This window comes from Adelges cooleyi, unplaced genomic scaffold, assembly GCF_023614345.1.
Source record: "Adelges cooleyi isolate 19-005CV unplaced genomic scaffold, UGA_ACOO_1.1 ACOO_flye_CR_arks_rails_tigmint_CR_PRNA_38, whole genome shotgun sequence".
NCBI lineage: Eukaryota > Metazoa > Arthropoda > Insecta > Hemiptera > Adelgidae > Adelges > Adelges cooleyi.
In genome coordinates, this window is record NW_026096056.1 from 894,354 (window position 1) to 907,396 (window position 13,043).

Below are 13,043 nucleotides of genomic sequence, written 5' to 3' on the forward strand. Positions count from 1 at the left end.
AATACAATTGATAAGCCCCATTTATTATAAAAATATTGTGCAAATGAAATAATAATTAAAGAAAGTGAAGAAGCGCCATTGTAATTGGGGCTAATGTGATACACCCTGTAGATTCATACGGTCAGTGTCAGTTTAGATTCCGTAGAAGTAGAAAACAAAGGCGCTAAAATAGAAAAAAAGAACTTTTTAATTTTTTTTTATAAGCGTGTAATGCAATAAAAAAAAAAAAAAAACGAAACTCGGCTGATGAGCAGTCAACAAAATGATAGAAAACAATGATTGTGCGATCAGGGGGGCGATGGCGGCAGATTCGGCGGTAAAAAAAAAAAAACGATAGGTATGTCCATAGCGATTCGCGATGACCGCGACACGGCCATCGGCGTTGTCGGACGGCCGTGTGTTCTTGCGGCACAACCGGGGCCGCCATGACGGTTAACCGACGACGCCATTAATCGTCGACATACCTCTTCGGTTGGCCGTGCTATAAACAAAGCCACGCCGCCATTGGCCGAATCAAAGCTGTCTTGGCAGAAAAACGTGCGTACTCTTGACAATCCAAACCGTATATTATTACGGTTGTCGGTTTTTTTTTTCGTAACGTTATTATAGGTATTATTATTATTCTGCGCGTTGACTGTTATTGTTAATTAATTCGTATAGTACAATATATTCGTAATGTAATTTTTGTGTTGTACATTCATGTTTTACAGCCGTAGTGCGATTTGCACGCGAAAATGGAACCGTCCAACGATTCGATATGCGTGCGTTCGATGCGCCTAGATTCAATGCTAAACGGGCCCACCATTATGTCCAGTAGGGCTTTGGACAAGGAATTGCTTTTCGATTCTATTACACTGATGTTCGACGAGTGCAACAACGATGTGATGAAACGCGATCCGTCCATTGCCAGTTTCTTGGACAAATGTGAGATTTTTTTAAATTTATTTATTTAATTTTTAGCAGGTACCGTACTACCAAAATTGGTAGTAGGTACGTACCACCAATCAGCTATCTCCTATTGCAATGTGTTGTTATTGTTATGCATATTCAGTTAAAATGGTCGTTCCCGAATTGAAGTCGCTACGCGTCAATCGATTGGATTTCGAATCCAAGCAAGTCATCGGCAAGGGAAACTTTGGAGAAGTCGAACTCGTCGTTGAAAAACATACCAACGATATATTCGCCATGAAAGTGTTGAAAAAAGACAATTTCGACAATCACAATGTAATATAATATAACCTGTATTTTTCACTTAACGATCGTCTGATTATTATTTTTAACAACTGCCGTAAATGAGTATGTTTGTAATTTTTTTTTTTTTTTTAATTGCCCTTAGATCGCTTCCTTTGAACACGAGAGAGACATAATGGCATCGTCAAGTTCTCCGTTTTTAACACGGTTACATTATGCTTTCCACGACTTTCAAAATTTGTACCTTGTAATGGAATACCACCCAGGCGGCGATTTTGCTCATTTAATAGACAAATTTAACGGCACTCTACCAGAAGACACTGCTAAGTAATTTAGTTGGTAACAATTGTAGAAAAATAACGGCTAATTCATTGGCGAACATTTTTTTTTTTTTTTATATAGATTTTATATAGCCGAGTTATTATTGGCTGTAAAACACTTACATGCTATGGGTTATGCTCATCGTGATATTAAACCAGAAAACATGATGTTAGATCGTACTGGACATTTGAAGTTGGTAGATTTTGGTTCTTCGGCTAAACTTGATCGTGACAATATAGTCAAAACTAGAATGGCCATTGGTGCTTCGGAATATATAGCCCCTGAAGTCTTACAAGTAAATAGTAGAGATAAATTAAAAAAAAAAAAACTTTATTGTTTTAATTTTTACACAGTTTATGGAGTCGAGTTCAATAGACGGTTATAGTGCTCTATGTGACTTGTGGTCAGCTGGGATTGTGGCGTACAAAATGGCAACGGGAGACACTCCGTTTAACGCTGAACAACAAGCGGTGATTTATTCCAACATTTTAAGTTTTGATAATTCATTGAAGTACCCGTCTTTTTCCAATATATCTCCAGGTTAGTTAAATTTTAATACAGTTTGTAAGTAATTAATTTGTATTTACTAATGCAACGAACAAACATTTTCAGCCTACAAGCAGATGATAGAATGTTTGGTATGTCACGTAGAAAAAAGATTCACAGTGGACATGATGATTAACTTGGAAATATTTTCTAAAATAAATTTTGACTCTATACATGAACAAGTTCCTCCATGTGTGCCGTCGTTGTCTTCCGATAAAGACGTTACAAACTTCCCGATACATGAGCGAGCTCGTCCGACACTAAATATGCAAAATTTCAAAGTAAGCACAATATTAATATTTTTAATGGATCTAACTTATTGATTTTAATTTGTGTTTTTAGAAGCAAAAACAATTCTCCGGTCGAGATTTGCCATTCATAGGTTTTACGTATAGTTCGTCGATGTTGGAACGAAATCAACAACATTCCATAAGCATTCCAGAGTTAGAAACAACAATAAAAATTAAACAGAAAGAGCTAGAAGATGCACATGTTTTGATACATGCTTATGAAGAGAAAGTAACGGAATACGATCGAATGATGATTGTATACGAAGAAAAGATTAAAAAAATGGAAGAAGAAAATGTTTTATTACACAAAGAAGTGTTGTCTCTCGGCAGTGAATTAAGCCGGCTAACTAGAATAAGCGAAGAAACCACTTTAACTAGAAATGATGATAATGACATGGTGCAAAAAAAACAAGCTGAAATGGTCAAAGTAAGCATATTGCATTTTGTTTGTTCGATACACCATTTATTTATTGTGATTCATTTATATGTGTTGGCTAGAATGAAATTGATAAGTGGGAAAATAAAACAATTAAACAACTATGCAATTTGGAAGAATTAAAATCGCAGAATGAATATATTCGAGCAAATAATACCGAACTGCAAACACGGTATTTATATTTACATAGTTAATTTTAAAAAATTCAAATGCTGATAATAAATGTTACCTTATTTTTTAGATTAGTCAAGAATTTGTCGGACATAAAAGTGTATCAAGAGAACGAGGAACAGCTTAATAAAACAATTGCTAAACTTAAATCAAAATTAAAACATATAGTTCGCCGTTCAAAACAAATGACTGAAGAAAATATTGACAACCACGTGGCTTCATTGACGGCTGAAATGAAAACCAAAGAAGATGCGTTTGACTTGAAAATTAATAAGTTGAACGAAGAAAAACATGCACTCCAAAAGGAAATGGTAGTTATGCAAAAGGATTTAGATAGTTTAAATTCCAAAGTAAGATGTTATGTTTTTTAAATAATACCTATTTGGAATCGTCGACGTTATCTGTTTTATTTATTCTTAATATATATGTATAGTTATCACAAAACGTTGCAAAAGAAACGACAGTGCAAAATGAACATAAGGCAACTTGTTTAAAAATGGTTTCGGATTTTGAGGCTAAATTAAGTTCTGTGCGTAAAGAAAAAGATAATGAAATCGAACAGTTACATACTAAGATAACGCAGTTACAACAACAGTTTAGCGAATCGCTGATTTCGTTTGAAAAACATGAAAATACAATTTTCACAAAAGAAACTGAGAAAGAGGTAAATTTAAACATTTAGTGAGGTATATATTATTTTATAGAAAGCCCGTGCAATAATGTTCGCATTGTTTATAGACGTGAATGATGCAAACTTAAATTAATTAATTATTGAAACAAATTTATATATATATATATTAATTCTTTTATTTTTACATTTAAAGTTAAAGTTTACAAAGGTATTTTTTTTTTAGTAATAAAATAATATTTTACAGTTTGAATCTGAACTAAAAACACGCGAACAACAAATCAAAGAATTAGAATTGAATTTTAAAATTTTAGACCGCAAACACAAAACTTGTGATGAAACTATCAGTGGACTTAAAGTAAAACAATTGTTACTATTTTTTTATTTCTTTTAAATAAATCATCCAGCCTTGACATCTGTTGTTATGTATTTTATTGCTACAGGAATATCATAAAGACGCTAGAGCCAATTATAAACAGGAAATAACCAAAATAAAAGAAGAAACTAGTTTGCAAATAAAAATTAAAGAAGACCAAGTAGAAGATTTGAACAACAAAATCAAATGTCTCAACAATACTATCGATTCGTTACAATTGAAGCTCGAAAAAGAAGTAGCTGAATCGAATAGACTGAGCAATGAATTAGCCAAAATTGTCACAGATTCAAAAAGGTGGACGAGTGAAAAATCGTGTCTAGAAAGAAGTGTAAGATATAAAAATTTAAAACATACTTTTCAAGTAATTAATATTCTTCAAAATGTAATTTACAGATTTTGGAAATGAGAATAAAACTCAATAACAGTGAATCAAATGTCAAGACTTTACAAGTATTAGTTACCGTGCAAAGCGACCAAATGGAAGGTCTTGAAGTAGCTGTTCAGTCCATGATGGCAAAAGAAAAACAGTTACTTGAAAACATAAAAAGCAAAACTGTAATTATGGCTATTTTCAAATTAACATGTTCAAGTTATTAAATAATAATAAAAGTAATGACTATAAAACAAAAATATTTCTTGTAGGATGAGATTGAAAAACTGAAAAACGATGTGCGTGAAGTAAAAAAACTGTCTAATGAAGAAAAGTCATTGCGCATTTTAGCTGAGAATAAAGCAAAGATGATGAATAGTGTTAATGACAATATGAAAGAAGAATTAAATCTACTTACCGATCAAAATGTAAAAATAAATGTAGAAATTGATTCGTTAAAAAAACAGGTATTTATCGTATGATTTATAGTAGTTTTTTTTTTTTTATAATATTTAAACGTTAACTGTTTGTGTCTATAAAAAAAAAAAAAAAACAATTAATTTAATAATTTGATAATTTATAGTTGGAAGAGTCGGATTCCAGTGTTAGAGAAAAGAGTACGTTGGTTTTTACATTACAAGATGAATTTGAAAAGGTCGTTAACGAGTTGGACAGGGTAAAATCCGATCTGTCTGCGACCATTAGTCAAAAGCAGTTATTAAAAGAAGCCAATATTCGGTTGACACAACGACTAGAAGAAACAGTAGAAGACACAAAAGTAAGTGAGAAAAATCACGCTCACAACTTTTATCGATTTCAAATTTTTCAAAATATATTTTAGGTAATGCAAAACATTATCGAAAAGTATAAAAATTCCTTGTTTGAACAAAAAACGTATTACGACAAGCGTTTAATCAAAGCCGACGTCACTATTTCACAGCAGACAAAACTTATAGATTATTTGCAAACCAAATTTAAAGAATCTACAACGAAAAAAAGGACACTCGTTGACTTGTTGTTTAGCGGCAAAAATAAAGTGAACGTTGAACAAAAGGTAAAATATATATATTTACCGTAAACGCAAAGCCACCGATAAGTATACTTGTGATTAAAATAAATAAATTTTTTTTTTTTTTTAAGGAAATTGAATTGTTATTGAATTCGGAGAGGTCCAAATCCAAGCACTTGGCGACTATATTAAATCAAGCGCAAGCCGAATTAGAAGTAGCCAAAGCTCAATGTCCGCTCCAGTCGCATTTGGTTCCGACCCGCCTTGACTTTGATTTCGATTCGCCCGTTTCTTCCAAGTCGACTCCAATTGCAAACCCTGTGTCTACGTCTCTTCATAAGTAAAAAAAATTGGTGTAAAAAAAAAAATAAATAACAAAAACTCTGATTAAATATAATACGATTTTTGTTAGGTTCGATGTAAAAATATGCAAGCGTGGAGGACTGCTGTGTTCGCATTGTCAATTGGAAGTGACGGTAGGACAACAGTTGAGCGACTGTCAAGAATGTAGAGTGTCGACGCACGTTACTTGCTCTCATGAGCTGTTGGCCGATTGCACTGGCGCACGTAAAAAAGATAACGACGGAAATCAAGCCGAAATCGAGTCGTGGATCACAGTGTGGGAGTGAGTAACGCCGCTTGTGGATGACGATAAAAAATCAATACCTATTCTATGTGTTTTAACGTTATTATTTTTTTAGTAATACTATACACGTTTGGGACCGTAAGTATGCGAAAATCGAAAACGGCGGCGTTCTGTGTATTCTCAACGATAAGCACGATTGCGAACAAGAGCCATTCTTTACACTGTCGTTGTCGCAATCGTCGGACATGGTGAAAGTTGTAGATGTCGCCCAATCGAACGATAAGACGTTCGACAAAGACACCGACGAAGACTACGAACAATTATTCAAAGTAGAAGTGTACAACTCGTACACTGGCCACATGACGATATTTTTATACATAATAGCGCCGAGCGTACAAGAAAAACAACAGTGGCTGAGTGTTATTCGACAACATTCGGCCAACAACGACGACCGTACCAATCGACCGCAACACGATCAATGTTACAAAGATATTATATTCACGTTCCAGAAAGATAAAATGATAAACGTCAACTGTGTTCATCAGATAACGCAAAGTGTATGTTATGTATACCTCCTAATATATAATTTTTGTTAGTACAAACTGTGTATGGTTATTACACGGTTTTCACTTTTTTTTGTTGATTTATTTATCATAGGTGCATTTGTTGGGTGCCGATGAAGGATTGTTTTCGGTTCACTTGAAAACCCAAAACGGAGAGGTAAAACGTGACATCGTCTCCATAGTTGGACCAAAACAAGTGATAAATTTTGTCTTCTTGCCAAAGATTCAAATAGTCTTGATGGTTGCCGGTGAGTTTGTGTTCTACTCGTTTATTGCGCTGTCTCATTATTTTAATGTCTACGCACGGTTGGTTCGAAGGGCCCACAAGAGAACTATTGAAATGCGATATGAGAAATGTTGTTCTGAACTCTGAACTCAGTGTTATGTCGAGGCCGAATATTGAAAGCGCTCGAGTAATCGACGAGATAGGCAATAGTCGAGAATCCGATAACGAATTGATCAATGAACTAAACGAAATCAATTGTCTTGCTGTGTCGCACTGTAACGAATTGGTTGTCGTCGGGTCGGAGCACAACATTACGTGAGTAATAAACTGCTTACAAAATTATATATTTTCAATTGCTTTTGTTGACAAATAGTGTATTGAAATGGCAAGACATTGGATTTTTCGTGACGAAAATAATTAAAACTAACGTACCGACCAAATGTATTTGTTTTACGCCCACTGGCATAATTTTCACAACGAACAGCTTCTATAAAATAGACACTGAAGATTTTAGCTGTAAAAGTGAGTATATGTTTTAGATACATATTTTTTTTAAAACTCAATTCGGGTACTAAAGTAATAAATTTATTTTTAGGATTTTATACAGATGCGATTGCCAAGGCGTACGATTACTGCCCAATATATGTATGCGAACTATCGAAAAACAAAGAGTATCTTCTGTGTTACGGCATTTACGGTATATTTGTCGATAGCAACGGCAAGAAAACACGAGGCGGAGAAATGAAATGGCCGTACAGTCCCAAGAGTTTCGGTATACAATAATAAAAGCTCAGCATTAACAAGACGTGTTTCGTTAATTTATATTGGTTTTAAATTTCGATTTTAGCATTCCAAAAGCCTTATTTAGTAATTTTATCTGAATCGGAAATTACCATAATTAAGATAACCCAATCGTGTTGTGTCGAAGAAGATAGGTGGAGTATTACTTCTACGAAACAGCCTAACGATCAAATCGTCCTCAACATAAACTGTCCAAAACTCCTAGGTATAAACAATTAAGTTACATTATTGTTTATAATGTTTAAACTTGGTAATATAATTATTTAATTACTTGTTTTCAGAAGGAAATAATTTTTATTTAAAAGACACAAATAATTATCAAGGTACATGTAGTGTATTTCAATTGAATCCATCAAAAATCCTTAAAAGTTCGACGACCGACAGTAGTTCTACATTAGATACACACTATACTGCGTTAGTAAATTGTTCTTTTATTAACTATAATAATATTAACCATTTTTTAATAATCTGAGTAACGATAGTTTTTGTTTTTCGACAGTGGCAGTTTTTTCGAGTTTAGTTTGTTGGATAACTTGGACAAAGAAGAACAGACAGATGACCAATAATGTTTTAACACTTAAATGTTAAATTTATATTTCTGTTAATTTTTATGTATTTTTTTATATTTTTTTATAATGTCAAGAAAAATTTAGCAAGGTTATTCACAAAGAATTGTTTTTATATTATGACTAAGTATTGCATGTTTCTTATTACGTTTTGTCAGTTTATTAATTAAAAAAATAAAAAATTTAAGTAATGTTGTTAAAATTAATAATAAGTCTTTAACAGAAATATTTTTTATTTATTAATTAATAAACAACTATATATTTGTTTGTTTCTGCCACAAAGGCTTTTTCAAATAATCTTAGGCATAATGTTTCACGTTTTGTGCAATTATTTTGATGTCAGTCGACAATCGTCAATCGATTGTAAAATTTGTTTCGCACATACTTTGTGTACTTGTCAATATTATCACCCGAGTGGCAAACCACGTTAATATGAGCAAATTGCATTTGAATTGTAAAATACTCTGTGGTTTTCAGTATGCCGGACGGTTTTTTCAAAAAAGAAATACATGGGAGTTTGAGCTGTTTAGGGTTGTCTGAAGTCTTAAATAGTGCGATTTTAAATATTCTCCAAGTATTGTAATGTAATTTTAATTTAGATTGTCACACGAAAAAGAAAACTCGAGAACCGTAAGACTATTATTAAGAGTAAGTACAGCTGCCGTCTTAGATTGCTGATAACGGGTAACTGATAACAATATGTATGCGGTGAGATAGATAAGAATATTGTTATCTATTACGTCGTGGCGGAAAAAATTGCGTGTGTCGTCATGGCAGAAACAATAAAAGCGTTATCGCGCGGTGACTTCATAACGTTGTTATCAGCGTTACACTTCCTCGTTAGCTGTCGTCCCGACGGTGATGATACATTCGATTGCGTTCAGCCGCGTTATACATAATAATATTATTACATTGTGTAGTGTGTACTCGGCGTCGACGCCCGACCGGTCTAGTTTCCATTTGATTTGGATCTGTCGGTTTGTTAGTCATCAGAGGAGCGAAAAAGAAAAATAACAAAGTGTCCGGTCATAAATTCTACTTACTACAAAAATAAACATGGACAGCCACGGCAAAAAAGTTGTTGTATGCGATAACGGCACCGGAGTAAGTAATATTTGTTTATTTATTGTACGAATAATATACGGGCTCAGCCCTTTTGGTACGATATTAACGGGTAAACAACAGGTGTACACTTGAATTAAAATATTATCCAGAAACAAAGATATAAGCATATAAAGAAAGTATTATATTATAACAAGCAAACAATTTACAAACGAAAAGATCACTAAATGCTGGTTAAATAAAAAAGGTGGGGTCTGTATTGGCGTTAGACATCATTCGTCTTGTAGGCTCATTTAACCCTTTCGTTCCTGGGATTTTTTTTTTCGAGGAAAAAAAATCAACAATTTTCTTTATGTTGATTGATATTGATAATCAATATAGCTGGGTCAATTTTTCATCATCAATCTATATTAGAACTTGTGTTTAAAGACATTTTTAATAGTAACGATGATAGCACGTTGTTAATATTTTATTCGATTTTTATCGTACGAGGATGTCAGTAACGAAAGGGTTAACAAGTAATTGGATATGAAAATTCATAGCAGTTTGAAATTTTAAATGAGGAAGTAAGCTTAAAATCCTTCTGATGAGGCTATCAGAAGGGTATAATGCCCAAAACTCTTAGGGCTTTACGACAATCATCTCGATATGGAGACCAGAGTGAAGTTACTGGAAAGCTTGAAACCAAGATCCATCACGAATCCATGATAAGAGGAGAACAAAATATAATAAATATCATGACGTTATAATATTCTTGTAAGGCCCGTTTCCATTCAACACTGTGGTTAGCCAACTCAATTTCCATAAAATATTGAAAAATTACTGTAATCATTAAGTCATTTTTACTGATTAGAGTTAATTAACTTGGGACAAGGGACTTTGTAGTGTGATTTTGCCAGTTCGTACTACACCATTCTAAATATGGGTCGAAACGTCAAATACGAACAAACGTTTGGAGTAAGCTCTATCGGCGGGGTAGTGTAGTCTCGTAGCAGTAATTAAACGCCTTACCTTGGATGACTCATTAGTCAAGTCCAAGGAGGCCGAGTGGGTAAGACAGTAGGTTGGCACTCACTGTCATCTGATCAACTCTCGGCTACGGGTGGTCTCTCTCTTTGGGCAGACAATTCTCTAAGAGAGAGAGAGAGAGACACTACCGTTCTCCCCATAACTTAAAAGCTTATTGGTCAGACCTATTGTTAAGCAACCCAAACTCCTCCTCGTGTTATGTTGTCAACAAACAAACTAAATCCATCGAGTAGAAGCAGACAATAACAGTTGTCGAAGAAAATATTCTACTTGCATGTTAAATAGTGTGTACTATTTGTTTGCAGTTTGTTAAATGTGGCTACGCTGGATCAAACTTTCCCGCTCATATATTTCCATCGATGGTTGGCCGACCGATAATCCGTGCACACAATAAAATCGGCGACATAGAAGTGAAAGTAAGTAGTAACACGCGACATTATATACTGTTACGATAGTTTTGATTACTGTCATTGTTTTTTTTCTTTATTAGGATTTAATGATAGGCGACGAAGCTAGTCAGCTACGATCCATGCTAGACGTTACGTATCCCATGGAAAACGGTATTGTTAGGTAAGGCAGTAGTTACACTCGTGTTAGTGTTTGTTGGTTAAGCACATAGTGTAACGGGCTTGATTTTTATTATTGAAAATTAATGGACTTGTTAATTTTTTTTTCAGGAATTGGGACGATATGTGTCATGTATGGGATTATACATTTGGACCAAAGAAAATGAACATCGACCCTAAAGAATGTAAAATTATGTTGACCGAACCGCCCATGAATCCAATCAAAAACCGAGAAAAAATGATCGAAGTACTATTTTAGGGGTTTATCAATTTATCACGTTGACACGTGTGCATTAGACAATTTTATTATGCATTTTTTTTCTCTCTATATAATAGGTGATGTTTGAAAAATATGAATTTGACGCCGTTTACGTAGCTGTACAAGCTATCCTAACGTTGTACGCTCAAGGCTTACTCAGCGGTGTGGTCGTCGATTCCGGCGATGGCGTCACGCACATATGTCCAGTTTACGAAGAATACGTTCTACCTCACTTAACGCGACGATTAGACATTGCCGGTCGCGATGTCACTAGATATTTAATAAAGGTATCTATTTTTTTCAATTTTAAAAGTGTGCAAAACTTGAGCTAACTAATTATGTGTGTGTGTTTTTCAGTTGTTACTGTTAAGAGGATACGCTTTCAATCATTCGGCAGATTTCGAAACCGTCAGAATGATGAAGGAGAAACTGTGCTACGTCGCATACAACATTGAGACTGAACAAAAATTAGCGTTGGAAACTACTGTTCTCGTACAATCGTACACGGTAAGACCAATTCCAACAGTTTAATTATTATTGTACTTACCAAATGTACTTTCCACCAGTTGCCCGACGGCCGTGTGATCAAAGTGGGCGGTGAAAGATTCGAAGCCGCCGAAGTGTTATTCCAACCGCACTTAATCAATGTCGAAGGACAAGGTCGGTAGTTTTGTTTTGGCGAGATGAATTAGGTAAATAACAATACAATAAACGTTACAGGAATCGCCGAACTGGTTTTCAACACGATTCAGACGGCCGACATCGATATGAGAACAGAACTGTATAAACACATTGTACTTTCGGGGGGTTCGACAATGTATCCGGGTCTGCCGTCCAGACTGGAACGGGAAATCAAACAGCTGTACGTGGAGCGTGTGCTGAAAAACGATACGACAACGTTATCGGTTAGTAAAATGAACGGGTTCATTGTTGTTGATTCAACAAAAGCAGCGCTCTTGTTAAGATTATTGGTTGTAAATGGCTTCTGTCTGTTTCTTTAGAAACTCAAGATTCGTATCGAGGACCCGCCGTTACGCAAGGACATGGTGTTCATCGGCGGTGCCGTCTTGGGAGAAGTCACAAAAGACAGAGAATCGTTTTGGCTGTCTCGCGAAGAATACCTGGACCGAGGTATATCTATTTTGGACAAACTGGGACCGAGAGCCGGATAACCGTGAATCAGTAGAATTAACATTTTTTGTTTTTTTTTATGAGCAATAATTTATTGGAAAAACAAAAGTTTATTATGTATAAACGTCATGATAATTATTACCTAAAATAAAAAAGTAACATGACTGCGCCGAAGAATTGCGTAAGATTTATATATATTCGTCGTAAAAATTGTTAAAATTAAAACAAAATAATTATTACTCAAAACTATTGTATGAAAATGTTTGCTTCCAAATTTAATAAACACCCAAGTGTGAGTTTCATGCATTTATCGGAAGCGTAAAATTGTGGTAATTCTTTTATATTATTATTATTGTTTTCAACAAGATATCGTATTTATATAATATATTTTTGTTATATTATTTTTACTTTTAATATTAATTTAGTTAATGTGAAACCATATTATATAAATTATATAGTAAGTTAATATAAACGAGTATAACATTTTTATTACTTGCACTAATTATTATTAATAGCGAATTTAGTTCAATAAGGTAAACTAATAAAGATACATTTTTTCTACTACAAAAATTATGTATGTTTTTGTTTTTTTTAAAACATAAACTTTAAACACAAATTTAAAAAAAGAAAAAAGTAGAACGAAACATAAAATCTTTGTGTACATATATTGTAAATTTATTTGCCGACACGCTGAATACGGTGGTAATCGTCTAAATCCTCTTCAAGTGGTTCCACAGCAGTGCTCGAATTGGGGGGGGGGGCGCAGGCGGACGGAGTCCGCTTTCATTTTTTCATAGATTTCAGCGTTCCCCTTCATTTAATTAAGCGAGGAACGCTAGAAACGCGACCCCCCCCCCCGACGGATATCTACTTTTAAACGGTGTATTTGGATTTTACTTCTTTTATTTCTAGCATT

At 34.2% G+C, this 13,043-nt stretch overlaps 2 protein-coding genes across 5 annotated transcripts; both read left to right on the forward strand.

Annotated features, from left to right (window-relative positions):
- The first annotated feature begins 530 nt into the window (after nt 1–530).
- On the forward strand, nt 531–8,209 carry LOC126841218 (citron Rho-interacting kinase-like). 4 transcript variants are annotated; one of them, XM_050577547.1, is made up of 27 exons: nt 531–609; nt 711–924; nt 1,052–1,224; nt 1,337–1,518; nt 1,594–1,807; nt 1,866–2,052; nt 2,125–2,339; nt 2,401–2,775; nt 2,847–2,956; nt 3,026–3,305; nt 3,389–3,619; nt 3,831–3,941; nt 4,027–4,287; nt 4,353–4,514; nt 4,602–4,796; nt 4,913–5,107; nt 5,171–5,383; nt 5,470–5,678; nt 5,751–5,963; nt 6,040–6,481; nt 6,582–6,735; nt 6,806–7,028; nt 7,087–7,235; nt 7,309–7,485; nt 7,561–7,719; nt 7,796–7,928; nt 8,014–8,208. In XM_050577547.1, exons 2-27 carry the CDS (start codon nt 735–737, stop codon nt 8,078–8,080), a joined length of 5,220 nt encoding a protein of 1,739 aa, XP_050433504.1. In that variant the 5' UTR covers nt 531–609; nt 711–734; the 3' UTR covers nt 8,081–8,208. The 4 variants fall into 4 exon arrangements, with proteins under 4 accessions (XP_050433504.1, XP_050433505.1, XP_050433503.1 ...); XM_050577548.1 differs by lacking the exon at nt 531–609 and having other exon boundaries at nt 622–924; nt 7,799–7,928; nt 8,014–8,209; XM_050577546.1 differs by lacking the exon at nt 531–609 and having other exon boundaries at nt 622–924.
- A 722-nt stretch (nt 8,210–8,931) lies between these two features.
- Nucleotides 8,932–12,639, forward strand: LOC126841216 (actin-related protein 2). The gene is made up of 9 exons (XM_050577544.1): nt 8,932–9,184; nt 10,477–10,587; nt 10,662–10,741; nt 10,849–10,984; nt 11,074–11,283; nt 11,354–11,503; nt 11,563–11,656; nt 11,717–11,901; nt 11,998–12,639. The coding sequence occupies exons 1-9, from the start codon at nt 9,137–9,139 to the stop codon at nt 12,166–12,168; spliced, it is 1,185 nt and encodes a 394-aa protein (XP_050433501.1). The 5' UTR covers nt 8,932–9,136; the 3' UTR covers nt 12,169–12,639.
- Nucleotides 12,640–13,043: the final 404 nt, after the last annotated feature.

Excerpts from the sequence above, each read along its gene's own strand:
- LOC126841218 (XM_050577547.1), top strand. The coding sequence starts at position 735 with ATGGAACCGTCCAACGATTCGATATGCGTGCGTTCGATGCGCCTAGAT. Across the intron at positions 2,957-3,025 it reads AATACCGAACTGCAAACACG|ATTAGTCAAGAATTTGTCGG; the intron begins GTATTTATATTT and ends CTTATTTTTTAG. Across the intron at positions 5,679-5,750 it reads GTGTCTACGTCTCTTCATAA|GTTCGATGTAAAAATATGCA; the intron begins GTAAAAAAAATT and ends GATTTTTGTTAG.
- LOC126841216 (XM_050577544.1), top strand. The coding sequence starts at position 9,137 with ATGGACAGCCACGGCAAAAAAGTTGTTGTATGCGATAACGGCACCGGA. Across the intron at positions 11,504-11,562 it reads TTCTCGTACAATCGTACACG|TTGCCCGACGGCCGTGTGAT; the intron begins GTAAGACCAATT and ends ACTTTCCACCAG. Across the intron at positions 11,657-11,716 it reads AATCAATGTCGAAGGACAAG|GAATCGCCGAACTGGTTTTC; the intron begins GTCGGTAGTTTT and ends TAAACGTTACAG.